Source organism: Eucyclogobius newberryi, unplaced genomic scaffold, assembly GCF_026437365.1.
Source record: "Eucyclogobius newberryi isolate DKJ021-1_F unplaced genomic scaffold, fEucNew1.0.hap1 SCAF_17, whole genome shotgun sequence".
NCBI classification, from domain to species: domain Eukaryota; kingdom Metazoa; phylum Chordata; class Actinopteri; order Gobiiformes; family Gobiidae; genus Eucyclogobius; species Eucyclogobius newberryi.
The window spans coordinates 6,752,163-6,771,129 of NW_027315801.1; the positions used below are offsets into that span (position 1 = coordinate 6,752,163).

General features: G+C 40.4%; 1 protein-coding gene across 1 annotated transcript in view; it reads left to right on the plus strand.

Moving 5' to 3' along the window:
• The window catches only part of atp9a (ATPase phospholipid transporting 9A), a 68,455-nt gene that overhangs the window by 38,292 nt on the left and 11,196 nt on the right, over positions 1 to 18,967 (plus strand). The window contains exons 18-26 of the mRNA XM_072448848.1: positions 1,716 to 1,886; positions 2,758 to 2,856; positions 5,170 to 5,259; positions 6,186 to 6,330; positions 7,960 to 8,024; positions 9,498 to 9,653; positions 13,061 to 13,125; positions 16,811 to 16,919; positions 18,090 to 18,147. Of these exons, the coding sequence (XP_072304949.1) occupies positions 1,716 to 1,886; positions 2,758 to 2,856; positions 5,170 to 5,259; positions 6,186 to 6,330; positions 7,960 to 8,024; positions 9,498 to 9,653; positions 13,061 to 13,125; positions 16,811 to 16,919; positions 18,090 to 18,147 (958 nt within the window). The remainder of the gene's footprint in view (positions 1 to 1,715; positions 1,887 to 2,757; positions 2,857 to 5,169; positions 5,260 to 6,185; positions 6,331 to 7,959; positions 8,025 to 9,497; positions 9,654 to 13,060; positions 13,126 to 16,810; positions 16,920 to 18,089; positions 18,148 to 18,967) is intronic.

The window sequence follows — 18,967 nt, forward strand, 5'->3', positions numbered from 1 at the left end:
AGTCTATATGATGCACATTTCACTAAAAACATTTTGCCAATTTTTCCCCAGTTTGAACCAAGTTTATAGTTGTACTTAAGTAGAGGTAATTCCACAGCTGTTACCTAGCAACCAGACTGTAAACAAGAGCCAAACTCCACATAAATGACACAACAGTTCTGATCTGACACACAATAATACCATAAAACACCTTTATTTAGTCCAACGACGGTTTAAACTGTCTCTGTGTCGCACACTGATGACATCACAGAGGGATTCAGCTCTTGTTTTTAAACATTTCTTCACAAACTATAATTTAACGGAGGTAAAACTATGATGCATATTTAGCACAGGTTCTACACCACCAAACTAAGTCAGAATTAGAACAAGAGACGAATGTTTCATGAGGACTTTAAAGCGTTTGTTTTGGGTCATGTCAGGGGGCGGGGCTTTAGAGTTGAGTGTCGGGTCCATGTCGAGCTTCAGTCACTTGGTTGTAAAGACACGGGTATGCAAACTCCAGCACTTTACAAATTAAAACAAAATAAGAGTCTCCAACAATTTGCAGTTGTTTTGAAACTAATCGTTTTTCTTAGAGCTTTTCTACAAGTGTATTCATTTTTATTATTTACACATTTTTTCCCTCTGGTCCTGCCCTGTTAGTTTTTGTTTGTCCTCTATCAGTTTTCTTAATAAAAACAATATTGTGATTTTTTTTTTAATATATGGTATATAAAAAATCCTCAATCCTTGTCGCATTGAGGAAAATTGCAAAATGAACAAACACAGCCACAACAATGATCTGTTTCCCCTTGTAATCTTCTTCCCACAGTCTTTGTTATCATTAAATATTATTAATTTATTTTAGGTTACGAGTGATAAACCCATAATAACTATAATTAAATTAATAAAATATCCCAATCTAATAAAGAAACAAGATTAATAATTTTGTGAATAAAAGACCACTTATTCTGCAGCTAAATACTAATAAATGTTGAAATATTTACACATGTACGAATAAGTGAACCCCCCGTCGCCCTGGTAACGACTCACACAAACTCCGTCACCACAATAAAACATGAAACATTTCCACGTCTGGAGCGCGTCTTTGTGCGACAAGCTTCGACCTCCAGGAGCCCCGGCGTTCCTCGCTCTCTCACACCCAGGAAACAGTCATTGTTTTGGGGCCAGTCGCTCCCTCGTCTCCCCCCCTCGACCTCCAGGAGCCCCGGCGTTCCTCGCTCTCTCACACCCAGGGAGCAGTCATTGTTTTCGGCCCGTCGCTCCCTCGTCTCCCCCCCTCGACCTCCAGGAGCCCCGGCGTTCCTCGCTCTCTCACACCCTGGGAGCAGTCATTGTTTTGGGCCCGTCGCTCCCTCGTCTCCCCCCTCCTCGTCCTGGAGCTCTGACTCACGCCTGACTCACCCGCTCGCCTCTTCCTGTCTGACTCACGCTCGGATTGTTTGGCCTCCACCGGGGTTTAGGCCCTTTTGATTGAGCTATTTTTATTTTTACAACACAACAAAGTATTTAAGTATTTGTGCCGTTTGAGAAATGGAAAAGTCATTATTACTTACATTTTTTATCCTTAAGGACATTTGGAATAGATTAAATTGTAAGATATTGGGGCTTAACATTTTTTTATTTGAAGCACTGCAACAATTAATACTTATTTATTTGATTATTTGATATGGACATAGACACAATAGAGTGTGTGTTTTGTGTGTGTGCGTCAGGCGCGGTACGTCCAGGCGAAGCTGAGCGTTCACGATCGCTCCCTGAAGGTGGCGACGGTGATCGAGAGTCTGGAGATGGAGATGGAGCTGCTGTGTCTGACCGGAGTGGAAGACCAGCTGCAGACTGACGTCCGGCCCACGCTCGAGATCCTCCGCAACGCCGGCATCAAGGTCCAAACACCACCGTCATGTGTTTCAGTCAATGATCATGTGTAGTAGTTTCAGTCAATAATCATGTGCAGTAGTTTCAGTCAATAATCATGTGCAGTAGTTTCAGTCAATAATCATGTGCAGTAGTTTCAGTCAATAATCATGTGCAGTAGTTTCAGTCAATGATCATGTGCAGTAGTTTCAGTCAATAATCATGTGCTGTAGTTTCAGTCAATCATGTGCAGTAGGATCATGTGCAATAGTTTCAGTCAATCATGTGCAGTTGTTTCAGTAAATAATCATGTGCAGTAGTTTCAGTCAATAATCATGTGCAGTAGTTTCAGTCAATAATCATGTGCAGTAGTTTCAGTCAATGATCATGTGCAGTAGTTTCAGTCAATAATCATGTCCTGTAGTTTCAGTCAATGATCATGTGCAGTAGTTTCAGTCAATGATCATGTGCAGTAGTTTCAGTCAATAATCATGTGCAGTAGTTTCAGTAAATAATCATGTGCAGTAGTTTCAGTCAATAATCATGTGTAGTAGTTTCAGTCAATAATCATGTTCAGTAGTTGAGTTTCAGTAAATGATCATTAGAGAGTTCTTAAATGAGGTTCATAGTTTTGCTTGACAACCTTACAGAGACATTCATTTGCAGACACTGTATCTGACTACATATATCTCTGTACACTGATATGTACTGCAGACATGTACTGCAGACATGTACTGCAGACATGTACTGCAGACATGTAATGCAGACATGTAATGCAGACATGTACTGCAGACATGTACTGCAGACATGTACTGCAGACATGTACTGCAGACATGTACTGCAGACATGTACTGCTGCATATATGTACATAGTATTACCTGCTCTTCTTCTCTGTTACAGGTCTGGATGTTGACTGGAGACAAACTGGAGACTGCCACTTGCACTGCTAAAAACGCTCACCTGATCACGCGCTCTCAGGACATCCACGTCTTCAGACCCGTGAGTCATGTGTAACCACGGCTTTACTTCTTTGTAACGTCACAGCATTTAAACTATTTATTTTTTCAAGGACTTTATTTATAAAAAAGGAGTAAACGATGCTAAAAGTTCAAATAGCTTGATATAAGAACTTTGAGTTGATCTTCCAAAGCCAAGAGAAGTATTGTGTTTTTTGTGACAACCGCCCACTCGTCTTCAGAGGTCAGCCCAGGACACTTCACATCGCACACACACACACACACACACCCCCCGTCAGAAAGAACAAACGGTGCACAAACCCAAGCCGAGCCGCTGGCGGTGGGAACAGGGTGCGCGCCGGCTTCCTGATTGGTTTTGCAGGTTGTGGGGCTCGGTCACAGCTCTGATAGGCCTTTCCCCTTTGGAGAGCCGCCAGAGGAGGCTCCGCCCACGCACGGCTTGGACTGCGGAGCGTAACAATGGCTGGCAGAGGCTTGGAAGAGCCGCGGCGGTCCCAGGAGACCAGGGGGGAGCGCACATCTGGATCGGTTTCCTGGTCACTTCTCCAAAGCCGCGGTGCAAATTTCAATGTGTCTTTTAAAAAAAAGAGAACGGCTGTTGACCGATGCTCTCCAGTCGTGTTTAGAGTCACTCAGGGCTCTGTATGTGCCTCCGATTTTCTCTGTGGCCAAAGGTTTTATTTAAATGTATTTAAATCTATTTTATTTATTATTTAATTTAATTTGAATTATTTTGAAAATTATTTATTAATGTTCTTTTTAAATGCGTTTGTTTGTTTATTTATTTATTATTTTCATTTAATTTTATCTAAATTCTTTTTTTTTTAAATTCCAAATGTATTTATTTATTTGTTTATTAATTGAATTTAAATATTTTTTTTATTTATTTATTTTTTCAAATGTATTTATTTATTTGTTTGTCTTGTTTATTATATTGTTTTTCAAATGTGTTTGTTTATTATTATTATTATTATTATTATTATTATTATTGTTTTTAATTTAATTTTATCTTTTTCCACTGTAAGACTGACTTTGCAGAGCTGTATTGAACTGTTTTTGAGGGACACATTTAACTTTTACCAACACGAATATTGTGATTAGACGGAGCACATTTTAAGTTTGAAAAGACTGAAACATGAACGGTTAAACTTGTACAAGAAGAACTAAACTTTCTACTTTCAAGAGCGCCCGTTACCACGACAAAACAACCCCTAAATGTGTCTGAGGTGGTCCTGGGGAGGTTGAGGTGGTCCTGGGGAGGTTGAGGTGGTCCTGGGGAGGTCGCTGCAGAGGCCGTTTCACTGAGGCGAGAACACTTCAAATGTGTTTTTATTTCTGTGAATAAACTCTGCTGTCAGGGGGCGGGGCTTAATGTGAACCGGAGGAAATGTGTGGAATTTAGGGCCGCGACTAACGAGCATTTTGACAATGATTAGGTGATTCTGAGTTCAGTGGTTTAGAACACAAACGTCACGCGATGAATACAATTAATTTACACATTTTCTGCCTCATTTTCATGCAATTTTGGCTCATTTTCTCGGCTCATGTCGTATCGTTTGACCCGGTTAGCGATTATCCCGTCACTAAATTAGCTGGCGATTATTGTATAGTTGCGATTAATCGATTCACTTCACACGCAGCCCGTGTACATTTCCCTTTTTGGATATTTCATGTGACAATAAATATCATAATAATAAATACGGAAACCGATAATCGAGAGAGAAGGAACACATTTAGTTCTGGGGATAAATTCTGCGTGAGTTAAAATTAAAAATAATAATTAAAAGGCGATTAATCGACTAATTATGACACAATTACTATATATATATTTTTTCTTTTCTTTTTTTTTTTTACTTTCAAAATCAAAATGTCTTTTTATTCTCAAAAGAGAATAAACTATTTCATATTTTCAATAATACTCTTATTGTAAATATATAAATATAGTCACCACATTTTGACCTTTATTTGGTTAAAGTATTTAAAAAGTCAATGTACAATTGGAATAAACGCAAACTAGTCAAATACTGCAGTATTTGTGAGTTGCAGCTCTAGTTTGATATATTTTGTGTGTAAATTATACTGTTAATGACTATCAATATTTTATGTAAATATTAGTTTATACCTCGAGATGAAAGGGATCACACACATTCTGGTTCTCTTTTGCTGTTGCTCGATTTGCACATATTTCCATTACATTTCGATGTTGTAATTGCGTCTCCCGACCGCACGCTCTGACCTCGTTAAACGGCCCTGAACAAGGCGGTCGCTTGCTCTGAGTGACTGCATCTCGGGGGGGCGTGTCCTCTTTGTCTCAGACGTGCCTCTCTGTTGCCAGGTGACCACGCGAGGAGAAGCTCACCTGGAGCTCAACGCCTTCAGACGGAAGCACGACTGCGCTCTGGTCATCTCTGGAGACTCGCTCGAGGTAAAACGCCACGCCTGACCGCTCACGTTTAGCAGCTGGGATTAGTTCAGACGAAGCCGGCTTGTATGGACAACTCTTTGAGCTTAAAGCGCCCCCTACAGGTCGAACGACGCATTGAACTAAAACGCACTTAAGATAAATATATTTCGAATTTTGCTAAAAAATCGTAAACATTTGATCACAGAATAGCACATTTTTTAGGTTCATAATTTCACTTCCTGTTTCTAATTGTTGACATCACAGTAGGAAATTACCCAGCAAACACTGGGCCAAAACTCATCTAATCTAACACAATCTAACCCTGTACATAAAAATGATAGTTTGACTCCAATCGAGCAGGTACTTGTGGAGAAAACGTTAAAAAAATGACAGGAAGTGATCTCACCAGGGACACTCATTCCAGTCAGTTTATGCAGAATTTACACAAAAAACAACTTTTTTGACTCTCTAAACATTAATTCAACATAATAAAGTCGCTCTCATATATTTTTATTTGTCAAATATAAAAATGGTGACATTAGATGAGTTTTGGCCCAGTGTTTGCTGGGTAATTTCCTAGTGTGATGTCATCAATTACAAACAGAAAGTGTTTTTCAGACTTCCTATAAGTGATCTGTTCTTCTGTATCTACCTCTGTATCTACCTGCGTTGCACCAATGAAATTTCCCCATGTGGGACAATAAAGGAATATCTTATCTTATCTTATCTTATATTATAAACCTGTCATAGGCACTTTAACCTAATACTCTCGACATCCCTGCACACCTCTAATTCAGACACGGTTCCGTTCTTCTTAAATCTGAAACCGTTTCGAGTGCTTATTGTACCGCACCGGCCCCGGGTGTGGTCCCTGGTCGCTGTGGAGACCCGGGTCACGGTCGGCGGTGCCTCCAGCTTGACCCGCTCCCGTGCCTCTGTGTCCGCAGGTCTGTCTGAAGTATTACGAGTACGAGTTCATGGAGCTGGCGTGTCAGTGTCCCGCCGTCGTGTGCTGCCGCTGCGCCCCGACGCAGAAGGCCCAGATCGTGCGGCTGCTGCAGGAGCGCACAGGGAAGCTCACCTGCGCCGTGGGTGAGTCGGGGGAGAGAGAGGGGAGGGACAACCAGAGGTCACACAATGTCAGGTTTCTGCTCTCAGGAACCCAGGAAGAGCGGGGTTCCAACTAGTCATTCATCAGCCACTTCTGAGAGCGGCTGTACTAATAACATAATGCAGATACAGTATTTTCAGGATTATAAGTCGCCAAAAAAAAGCTAACGCTAACACCTTCAGTTACATGACGCACAGACAGAACTGTGGTAAGTGTCTGGTATGTTAACGTAACATATGAACAGTTATTCAGATAACTATAGCATAAAGAACATGCTAACAAGTTTACCAAAGCATCAGTTTTACCCCAAATCACTAAATCCATTGAATTCTTCTTCCTCTGTGTCACTTCTAAACAACTCCACAAACTCTAGAGGTAGAGGAAGTGCAGATTCTTCTTCTGCGTCGCTTAGAGCCTAGAGCGCCCTCTTGTGGTTGTCAGTGTAAAAATAATCAACATGTGAAATGCAATTGCCAGTGTGAAAATAACGAATAATATCACATATAAGTCGCTCTGGAGTACAAGTCGGTATACTCCAGAGCAAAACTATGAAAAAAGTCTGGAAAATACGGTATACAATATGTCGTGACTTCCTGGAGTTGTGCGTGGAACTATCTACTGACGAGTGCGTGAAGGTGTAAAATGCTGGGCTAAAAAGTGAGTTATTTGTGAATTCATTGTGTTCTGATTAGGACCGCAGCAAGTTAATCAATAATCATCAACTAATTTTATAATAAAATAATCGTTAATCGGTCGATACGCGGGTTCTAAAGCATGTCGTGAGCAGAGAATGTACGTTTTATGACTCAAATTGAGCCGCAATTGCATGAAAATTATCCAGAAAATGTGTAAATTCATTGTATTTGATGAAAACTGTCTTTTTGTCTGTAAACGTGCTCCACCAGGATCGTCAAGCAGCTTCAGCTTCATCCGGGTCGAATATAGTACAAATCTGTTCATCGTGTGGCATTTGTGCTGCGAAACAATAATCACTGGACTAATCAATCAGCAAAATATACGTTAATTGTAGCCAAGTTTTGGTGAACATGAAGTGCCATTTAATGTTGTTTTCCTGCATAATAAAAGCATAAGTGCCCCAAATGTTCGGAAAAAGTATGAATTACTTCAAAATGACACAGGAAATTTGTACAATCAGTGTTTTGTCTGTAAAAATACTCCATCACAATGAACTCCAGCAACGTTGGATTCATCTGGGTGAAATTTAGAAAAATTCTTGACATTTATTGCACAACTAATCGATCAAACAAAGGCATATACTCTATATTAATCAATTAGCAGAGTAATAGTTCATGGCAGCCTTAATATATTTGTATCTGGGCGTGTTTTGTATCTTAGAGCAGTTTTTTGCTCTTCAATAATACGATTGTGTCACTTTTCCACCATAATACTGTATATACTTAAGTGTTCTCTCAGCATTTATGAAAAACAATCATCTTCACAGTATTTTAAGTTCCTAAACGCCAAAGTAAAGACGTTCAAAGGCCATCACCTGCACAAATAATGCATGATATGTGTCCTTTAAGTGATTCGAAAGGTGTGATATCAGCCTTTTAACACGTGGGCGGGGTTTTTGTTTTTGTTTTTCTCAGGAGACGGAGGAAACGACGTGAGCATGATCCAGGAAGCGGACTGTGGCGTGGGAGTCGAGGGCAAAGTAAGACTCCGAGTTGCACATGACACCGCGGGCTTCCGCTAACGACCCGACTGAAGTCCAGGGAAATGGGCCGACGAGAGAGTCTATAATTGTGGATTTTATCTCAGCAATCGGTCCGTCTTTTGGCAAACAGAACGACCTGAATTAGCAACACAAACCGACTCTCGCTGTCTTTATAACCATCGGTCTGATATCGAAGATTAATATTTGGCACGAGTTTTCTTTCTGCACTGGCTCAGTCTGCATGTGCCCATGTCCAATTGTCCATGTTCTCAATTTGTCTTTGTTAAAGCAAGAACTAAGTAACATGAGCACCCACTGCTAGTTTGTTATTGAAGTAAGGAACTATAATCACATACAAAATCATTTTACATTTCTCAATATCAAAAATAAAAGGCCAGGGTTTCTCAGGAGAGTTGTCCTCAGGCCGATGTTGTCAAATATTACGACGGACACTTCAAAGGGCCCGAAAATACTTATGTAACCACTACAGGGACTTACAATAAGGTGAAAATGTTAAAAACAATTCACATAAATACATATTCTTGTTACAAAATAAAAAAGTTCATTTGAGAACTTAATTATCATTATTATAATGTTTTTAATTTAATTTATGTATTTATTTCATTTATTTATTGTTTTTTATTGAACTTGTATTTGTTTTGTTGTATTTATTTTATTTGTTTTAACTTATCGTCACTTGTCGTCGGTACACGTTTATATGAAAGAGGAACTTCACGAACGATCGGGACACGCACTGGAATCGCTTTAAATTAACTTGTTTTGACTTTATTCGGCTGGATTGAGTGTTTTCGTCGTGCCGTTGCGATGTGTTTTGGCTCCGGCCCCGCCCCCCGGCTCCGGCCCCGCCCCCCGGCCGGCGCCGTACCGCGTTTACACAAAGGAGGAACTCATGAAACTGCAGAGAACAGTCGTCTTACCCGGAGATCGTCACGTTATCCCGTCGCAATACTGACCTAACCTAATACTGATGTGCAATTCTGTCATATGTGCAATTGCTGTTGGAATTCATGTGCAATTCATGTGCTGTCGTGACACATATTCATGTGCAATTACTGTCGGGATCACATGCAATGGTATTTATTTATTTGTCTATGGTAGTTTTTATTTATTTATAGGAGATCTTCTACTGAAAGTGTTTTTCAGACTTCCTATAAGTGATCTGTTCTTGTGGATCTACCTCTGTATCTTCCTGCGTTGCACCAATGAAATTTCCCCATGTGGGACAATAAAGGAATATCTTATCTTATCTTATCTTATCTTATCTTATTTTAGTTTATTGTATTTTACTTATTTTATTTGTTTTATTTTATTTCGGGGACAGTGTGCACACAAATCAAGGTTCAGTCTGAAGCTACAGTAGCACTGACGAGGTTTCATAATGACGTGTTTGTTTTCCTCACCCGATGTTTGTTTTCTCTGCTCGGTGTTTGTTGTTTTGTGGCGTGGCAGGAGGGCAAACAGGCGTCTCTGGCGGCAGACTTCTCCGTGACTCAGTTCAAACACTTGGGGCGCCTCCTCATGGTCCACGGGCGCAACAGCTACAAGAGATCGGCCGCTTTGAGTCAGTTTGTGATCCACCGCAGCCTCTGCATCAGCACCATGCAGGTAATAACACGCTTATACACACACCATGACACGCTTATCCACACACGCACACGCCACGACCACGTCTATTCATGTCTGTACAGTGCACGGCTAACGATTCGGTAATACCACCATTTTGAGATGCGTGCGGTAATCTTGCGGTAATGTTGCAACAATGACATTTGTACTTGTAAATACTTGTGTGGACAATAAAGGATTATTTTATCTTAATCTATATAAACTACTCATTATTACAGAGTGGTGCCCCGAATTTTAGGCTGATGTTTTCAATCAATATAAACTACGCATAATATTCTGCGACGTATCACTGTTTTTAAGATGCATTTTTGGAACAGTTTTTCACAAGCATTGCATGAAATACACACATTTTAATAATCAAAACCGAGTGGTGCCCCAAATTTCCATCTGATGTTCTCTTACAGGATTTTAAATACATTTTTAAACGATGAAATATTGCTGTAAAATAGGGATGTCACAATATCAAATTTATTGTTATGATTATTGTGAAGAAGAAAAAACATCACAATTTAACAATTATTCACGATTATTGAGACCAAAAACAGTATGATTAAATAAGGTTCTTTACATTTAGGTCTTTTTTTGGGCTTTATATTGAACAAAAAATACTTAAATTAGCTTCTAAAATTGGTTTTAGTATGACCTGAATAATCATGATTATTGATTAACCTGATAATTGTGACATAGCTACTGTAAAATAATTCCTTTTTATATGAATCAAATCCAGTTTTAAATGTGCAGAACCAGTTACAACACATAATACCCTTCATTTGGGGGGGAACGTTTGGTAGAGCGAGGATGTATTTAGCTCTAAGTTTAGATATAGATTTAGCTTTAATCGATCAGATCACACACTCGGTCTCATTATTATTTTATTATAATGTTATATTAAGTTCCTTTGTTCAATGTTTGCAAACTGTGCTCAATGCCTGTGGCAACAAACGTTTTCGGATTCTGATTCTTTAAAACCGCTCACTCTAAAGTTATCTGGAGTGAACGTCAGAATCGGATATCGGTGCTTTTGGCCGATACCGATATTACTCAACGAGGTGAATATCGGCTGATACAACACTGGGCTGAATCTATGATAAATCTGACAAATCTGTGATAAATCTGTGAAAAATCTGTGAATAATCGATGATGAATCGGCAAATAATCCGCAATAAATATGTGAATAATATGCAATAAATTGGCGAACAATTGGTGAATAATGGGTGATAAATCGATCCATTTCTTGTATATTCTTAGTAAAGTGCAACTAACGATTTCGCAGTCAGTGATTATGTTTTTTAATAGTCAACTAGTCAAACAGTTATTTTTATTGTACATTTAGACTTTTAAAATACATTATCGAGCAAATAAAGGTGTGAATATGGCGACTGCAGGCGTATAGGTCGAGAAAATGTTTAAATAAAGTGCATTATTGATTAAAATCCGAAATACTTTATTCATTTTTGACATTTAGATTTGAAAACTGCCTTTACTGTCTTTATTCTTCTGGTATGTGTTTCTGAGTCAGCGATTTGTTTTCATTCGGTCGATTAATCCCTGTGCAGTCGTTAGCGTTGAATCGCCACGGCGACGGCGCCCACGCAGCATCTGTTGGTGCCATCAGTCCGAGCGCCGCGCAGACAGACGGTGTTTGTTGTCGGGACGCTGGTGGGGTTTTGAGCCGGGGATTCCTTCTTCAGGAGGACGTCGGGTCAGGTTGTGGTGACTCAGACGTTTGGACGGCGCTCCTCTCGCTCTCCTCCTCCTCTGCGTCTTTCTGTCCTCTCCCTCTCTTTCTCTCCGTCCCAGTCTTTCCTCTTTCCCTCTCTTCTGTTCCCATGTTTCCGATCCCGTGAGTCACCGGCGCGCACAACAAAACGGCAACAAAACCGTAACGTCCAAGTCTGAATTCGTGAGTCTGATTTAGCGGCGCTGCGGTCGACTAAAGCTATGCCCCGTGCGACCACAAGGGGGCAGAGGCACTGGCCGGGGATGTCACAATATCACATTTTAGCGTTTTGCGATTATTGTGAGAAAAAACGTCACGATTACGGCGATCGTGACCAAACTGATAGTGAAATATCGTGACCAAACTGATAGTGAAATATTTAATTTGCTTTCATTCTCATTGTCTAACCAGCTTTATCTGGCAAAAACGTATGATACTCTAGTCCAAAGAAATGCATCTAAATGTGAAGATTAGGTTAAAAATACTTAATTTGCTCACAATTATGATTTTCTTTAGTTTTTAGGATTATATTGTGACCGGAATACCGCACTTTCCGGATTATAACTCGCAACTTTTTACATTGTTTTTGCCGGGTGCAACTTATATGTGATATTATTTGCTATTTTCACACTGGGAACCACATTTCACAAGAGGGCGCTCTAAGCGACGCAGAAGAAGAAACAGCACTTCCTCTACCTCCGGAGTTTGTGGAGTTGTTTAGAAGTGACACAGAGGAAGAAGAATTCAATGGATTTAGTGATTTGGGGTAAAACTGATGCTTTGCTAAACTTGTTAGCATGTTCTTTATGCTATAGTTATCTGAATAACTGTTCATATGTTACGTTAACATACCAGACACTTACCACAGTTCTGTCTGTGCCTCATGTAGCTGAAGGTGTTAGCGTTAGCATACATACACCTATTCACCATGTTCTCTCATCTGTTATTATTTTAAACTGCATTTCAAGATGAAATGTCTGTTCTTGGTCTTGGATTTTATGAAACACATTTCCCCCAAAAATGCAACTTATACTCCAGTGCGATGCTTATATGTGTTTTTTTCTTCTCTATTATGCATTTTTTGGCTGGTGCGACTTATACTCTGGTGCGGGTTATAGTCCGGAAAATACATTACACAGAAAAATGCTTAAAAAACGCTTCATTTATCAGTAAAAAGTCGGATTCAACTCACAACTCGCTCCCAGATCTCAAGAAAACTCGCTCGTCTCGGCCGTCGCGAATAAAAATCCTTTAAAATGTTCAAAAATAATACATTGACGAATACGAATTCATGTCGACCGAGACGCCAACGACCGATTAATCGACCGAACGTCCTTATCATTTAGAAACGCAAACGCAGGAGTGGCGCAGTTTGACACAAAGCTTTGATGCTGGACTAAATCGCCGGTTATTCTTTCAATTAATCGATTAGCTGTCATATTTTTACTCAATTTGAAGCCGTTTCAGGAGTTCAGGAAGAGTGTTTTCGATGAAAACACTACAACACTACAACTTAGCGCGTTTTCACCTAAATTTTTACGTAAACGTTGCTCAGTTCACACCCTAAAACGTCTTTTTCTCAGTTTTGTTACCCACGAATAGACAGTTATTTGATCACTTCTGAACTGAAAGCACGTTTTTGTCGCTTACACGTGTCCGTTTCCCGCAGACGGTCTTCTCCTCCGTGTTCTACTTCGCCTCGGTCCCGCTGTACCAAGGATTCCTGATTATCGGGTAAGTCTGAGGATGACTGATGACGAGAGCATGTGTCCTCGCTGGCATTTCCCCCGCGCTGAAATACTAGAGCGGGGAAAATGTGAACTGTTAGCGAGCGCCCTTAATCCCATTCCCACAACGGTTAGCGAAGAAACGTGTGAACTCCGTGTCACCGCCGTATCCACGGGTAACCACGGTAACGCGTTTGGGAAGAGTTTGCTTTTGGGGAAAGGGAGCTTCATTTTTAAAGCTTTACGTGGAATTCTGACTGAAAATGGACTGACAAAAAACAACAACTTGATGACTTAAATGAAACTCGCACATTTTCAAGTTGTGTTTTTATAACTCACAAACTGAATGTGTAAAGTCTTCTAAGTAACATTTTTTAATATCTGTGCTTTATAAATATGGCCCCAGAGCAGTAATCATGGCCACTTCCGCCTAGTATTGTTTTTTTAATGCTAAATTGTGCTCAAATTAAATAAAAAAACTTACAGATCATGTGTAAAGTCTTGTAAGTAAAATGTTGTATACGTTCGCTTTATAAATGAGGCCCAGGAGCATTAATCGTGGCCACTTCCGCCCTGTATTATGTTTTTTAATGCTAAATTGTGCTAAAATTAAATAAAAATACTTACAGAACATTTATAAAGTTTTTGCGTAACATTTTTTATCAAATCAAATCAATGTATTTTTGTAAGGCCCAAAATCACAACAACAGTTGCCTCTGAGGGCCACAGGGAGAAATGAATCAACAATGTCTGTGGTGGCGAGGGACGATGTCCCAGGGTCCTCTGTCCTTAGACTCTCCTTCTCGGCCAGGAAAAATTACAAAAAAAACCTCTTTGGGAAAAAAGCGTAGAAACCTGGAGGAGTTCCAGTGAAGGAGAGATCCCACTCTCACAGACGGACAGACGGACACGAGGGAGACTGGAGCTGGAGCCACTCTTCAGGCAGATGAGGGACCGTCGGAGGCGAACTGGAGTCACTCTTCAGGCAGATGAGGGACCGTCTGAGTCGAGCTGGACCCACTCTTCAGGCAGATGAGGGACCGTCGAAGGCGAACTGGAGCCACTCTTCAGGCAGATGAGGGACCGACTGAGGCGAACTGGACCCACTCCTCAGGCAGATGAGGGACCGTCCACACAGGGCAGGGACCACTTCACCAGGAGAGGGACATCTGGGTCCACAGGTCCTCAGCAGTGAGAGAAAGAAAAAGAAGGCGGTGAACAGTTTGCAAGTGGAATTAAAAAATAAATATTGTTTGATAGAATAAGTAGTCAGAAGAAGAGGATAGTGCTCAAGCTGTCATACTTCCCCCAGCACAGTTACTCCAAGGGCAGCGTAGCTAAAGCTGTGGGTTTATGTTTCTGTTCCTAACTAGTCTGACCATAAGCGATTTCGAAGAGGAACGTTTTAAGCCTGGACTTAAATGAAGAGACTGTGTCAGCATATTTAACATGGGTCGGGAGCTGATTCCATAACACAGGAGCTTGGTAGCTAAACGCTCTACCTCCTACTGTACTTTTAGAGACTCTTGGCACCACCAGAAGGCCAGCATTCTGAGAGCAAAGAGCTCTGTTTGGATGATATGGTTCTATAGCATCTTTGAGGTAGGATGGGGCCATGTCATTTATGGCTTTGTAGGTCAAGAGTAGAATTTTAAATTTGATTCTGGACTCGACGGGGAGCCAGTGAAGAGACTTCAGCACTGGCGTAATGTGCTCTCTTCTTTTTGTTCCTGTTAGTAATCTTGCTGCTGCATTTTGAACCAGTTGAAAGCTTTTTATGGAGCTTTTAGGACACGCTGCAAGCAGGAGTTACAGTCTAATCTAGTCGTTACAAATGCATGGATAAGTTTTTCAGCATCGCTTTTAGGCAGGATTCTTCTGATTTTGGCTGTTGCGCAAATGGAAATAGGCTGTTTTACAAGCTTGATTTATATGAGCTTTAAATGAGAGCTCCTGGTCAAATAAGACTCCAAGATGTCTTACAGTAGAACTAGAGGCTACACTGACAGTGTCCAGTGTGACTATCTGCTCAGATAGACCGTCTCGTAGATGTTTAGGACCAGCACAATGACCTCGGTTTTTTCAGGGTTAAGAAGCAGGTAGTTAAGTGTCATCCAGGTTTTTATCTCCTTCACACAAGCACTAAGTCTGTCTACTTGATCGCTCTGATCAGGTTTCATTGATAAATACAGCTGAGTGTCGTATGCATAGCAGTGGAAGTTAATGCCATGCTTTCTGATAATGTTGCCTAATGGCAGCATATAAAAAGTAAACAGAATTGGACCGAGTACCGAACCCTGTGGCACACCGTAAATTACTTTAGAGCATGGTGAGGAGCTCTTGTTTACATTAACAAATTGGTACCTTTCAGATAAATAGGATTTAAACCAGCTGAGGGCTGTTCCTCCAACACCTACATCACATTCTAACCTCTGCAGTAGAATGTTGTGGTCAATGGTGTCAAACGCTGCGCTGAGGTCCAACAGAACCAGGATTGAGACCAGTCCATCATCAGCGGCTAATAACAAATCATTTGTGACTTTAACTAGTGCAGTTTCAGTGCTGTGGTGGGCTCTGAACCCTGACTGGAAAACTTCAAATTGTCCTGCAGGTGGCGACAAAGCTGTTTTACTACAACTTTTTCAAGGATTTTAGAGACGAAGGGAAGATTTGAAATAGGTCTGTAGTTTACCAATAGGTCGGGATCTAGATTAGGCTTTTTCAGAATGACTGCATGTTTGAAGGACTGTGGAACATAGCCACTTTCGAGTGAAGTATTTATTATATTAAGAATAGAGTCTATAATTAGGGGAAGAATGTCTTTGAGGAGTCTGCTTGGAATGGGGTCTAGGACACAAGTTGAGCTTTTAGAGGTCATAATGGCTAAAGTTATCTCTGCTTGATCAACAGCTGTAAACCTTTCTAAGTTTACAGGTGGATTTATATGGGACGTTAGATTTACAGCTTGGGCTAGTTCAGGGCTAATAGCGGGGGTAATTTCATCTAATTTATCTCTGATTGTTTTTATTTAATTGTTAAAAAATAGGAGGAAATCATCAGAGCTAAGTGTAGCTGGGATTGAGGGCTCTACTGCATTATATGTTCGCTTTATAAATGAGACCAGTATCATGTTTTTTTTAATGCTAAGTTGTGCTAAAATGATATAAAAATACTTACAGATCATGTGTAAAGTTTTGTACGTAACATTTTTTATATGTTCGCTTTGTAAATTAGGCCCTGAAGCAGTAATCATGGTCACTCCTGCCTAATATTATTATGTTTTTTACGCCAAATTGTAAAATGAAACAAAAATACTTACAAATCATGTGTAAAGTTTTGTTGGTAAAATTTTGTATATGTTCACTTTGTAAACGAGGCCCCAGAGCAGTTATCATGACCACTTCCATCTAATATTATGTTTTTTTTACGCCAAATTGTGCTAAAATGAAATAAAAATACATACAGATGTGTACTTACAGATGTGTAAAGTCTTGTACGTAACATTTTTACATGTTCGCTTTGTAAATGAAGCAGTAATCATGGCTAATATTAGTAGGTTTTTTTAAGTCAAATTAAGGGTATACATCACTGACAACTTGTTCTTTTTGTCTTTTGTGTATTAAATAGTGTATTAAATATTTACAAGTCGCACGAGCCTCATTATCGCCGTGACTCGTGCTTCTTTTTCGCAGATACTCCACCATCTACACCATGTTCCCCGTGTTTTCTCTGGTTCTCGACAAAGACGTGAAGTCCGAGGTCGCCATGTTGTACCCGGAACTGTACAAAGATCTTCTGAAGGTACGAGACGTTTGACACATCTTTGACGTACGCGTGTAAATTAGCTTGGAAAAGACATTAGCGGAAAAAAAACGATTGGCTCAACTGCAAAACTGACTTCTAAAAGACCGTTTGGAGCGAGTTTTGGCTGATTTTTATGAGGAGACTGAGATTGGTCGGATTGATTCAGTGTTTTTCAACCTTTTTTTGAGTCATAGCGCACTTTTTTTGGTCAAAAATCTCTTTTATTTGAAAAGTGGTATATTATGATGCAACGCCGCTAAATCTGGCGATGGTGACCGTTTTGCGTCGTTTTGGATCAGGAGTTACGTCCTTGTGCGCATCCGTTTACTCAAATAAGAAGTATTGTAAGGCACACGATTGACAGGCAGTTGGTATATTTACATGTCGAGTACAATTGTATGACTAGAACTATCGGATAACGCAATAATGAGAGAAATCTGATCATCAAAACCACTTTTAGAGCGACCACTGCATTTAGAAGACAAAATACAATTCATTTTAAACCTACTCTTTCGATCTTTAACATTTTGTCTTTGTTCACAAAGATAAGCAAAAAAAGGTTAAACTAATGTGGCAATCAGAGAGAAATCAGATTACCCTCCGTTTACATCATGTTTCGATTGCCTGGTAACTCCAGAAATCGGGGAATAATCCGATTTTCGGTCGACTTGATACACACGGGACAAGATAAACAAACTTCCCTGTACATTCATTCATTTTTGTGTCTTAAATTCATGGATAATTACCGTATTTTCCAAACTATAAGTTACACTTCTTTTCATAGTTTTGGCCGGTGTGCGACTTATACTCCAGTAAGACTTATATGTGTGATATTATTCGTTATTTTCACACTGGCAACCGCAAGAGGGCGCTCTAGGCTCTAAGCGACGCAGAAGAAGAATCTGCACTTCCTCTACCTCTGGAGTTTGTGGAGTTGTTTATTATGCATTTTTTGGCTGGTGCGACTTATACTCCAGAAAATACGGTACAAATTTTTCAAAATGTTGCCGAAATACGGGAAAGAAAACGTCCAGATCCAAGATCCACACGCTTTTCTGAAAACACCGTTCGACCTGATATTATTTGGCACAATCTCGTATTCTCGCCTGTTTTCGTGTAACTCATCGTGTCGTGCAATCTGTTCTTCTTCTTCTGTTTTTTTCATAGGGTCGACCGCTGTCCTACAAGACATTCCTTATATGGGTATTAATCAGTATCTACCAAGGTAAGCCAGGAGGAAACCCAACGGAAAGTCCTTTGTCTCGCGTTAATCCCGCTCGTCCCACACACTTTCTCCGGTTTATTTACAGCACGGCCTTTGCGACTCGCTCCGTTTACGCTGAATACGCCCCCGGGGGAATCCTCGCCGCGCCCCGAAACCTTTTTATCTATTTCTGTCCCAACACGAAGCGAGTTTTTCACTTGTCAAAAAGTTACTACTGTTGTTGTGGGCCTGGTCGGCACATGTGTTCTGTTTATCGACTCCGTCAAAAGGCTTTCCTCTGACGTTGGCGTCGCGTCGCAGGAGTTATTGAAAACAGGCCGAAACAAGGCGGAGGGATATATTTAGTCTGCAGTGGAAAAAGGGGATTACTTAAAAAGAACCAAAGAACGCGCTTGGTAAACTAATCCCCCCAAAAGCTTCTCCAGATCTGCAGGAGCTTCGCCGCGTTAGAGATTCCACACGTCGCTGGTTAAAATGGGGTCAAATGTAGAGGGAAAATGCTCAATTTATACACTCAAATATCATTTTCAATCTGGCTGTAGTCGACGAAAGCAAGTCTTGGTTGATGTCCTGCGTTGATTAATCGACTACAAAGAGGCGCGGCATATTTATTCATGAATTAATCCATATTTATAAAGCCCATTGGGATCGAAACCTGTTTTTAAAGGTGAAACGGCACAAAATAAAGAGACATTTAAGAAGCTGCGTTTAAAAGCACGGCCAATTTTTGTAGCTCTTTGTTTTTTGGCCCGAAATCGTTATTAGACGTATTAGGGTAATTCAACTTGAAATGGGGGACGAGAGAAGGGAGGACATGCAG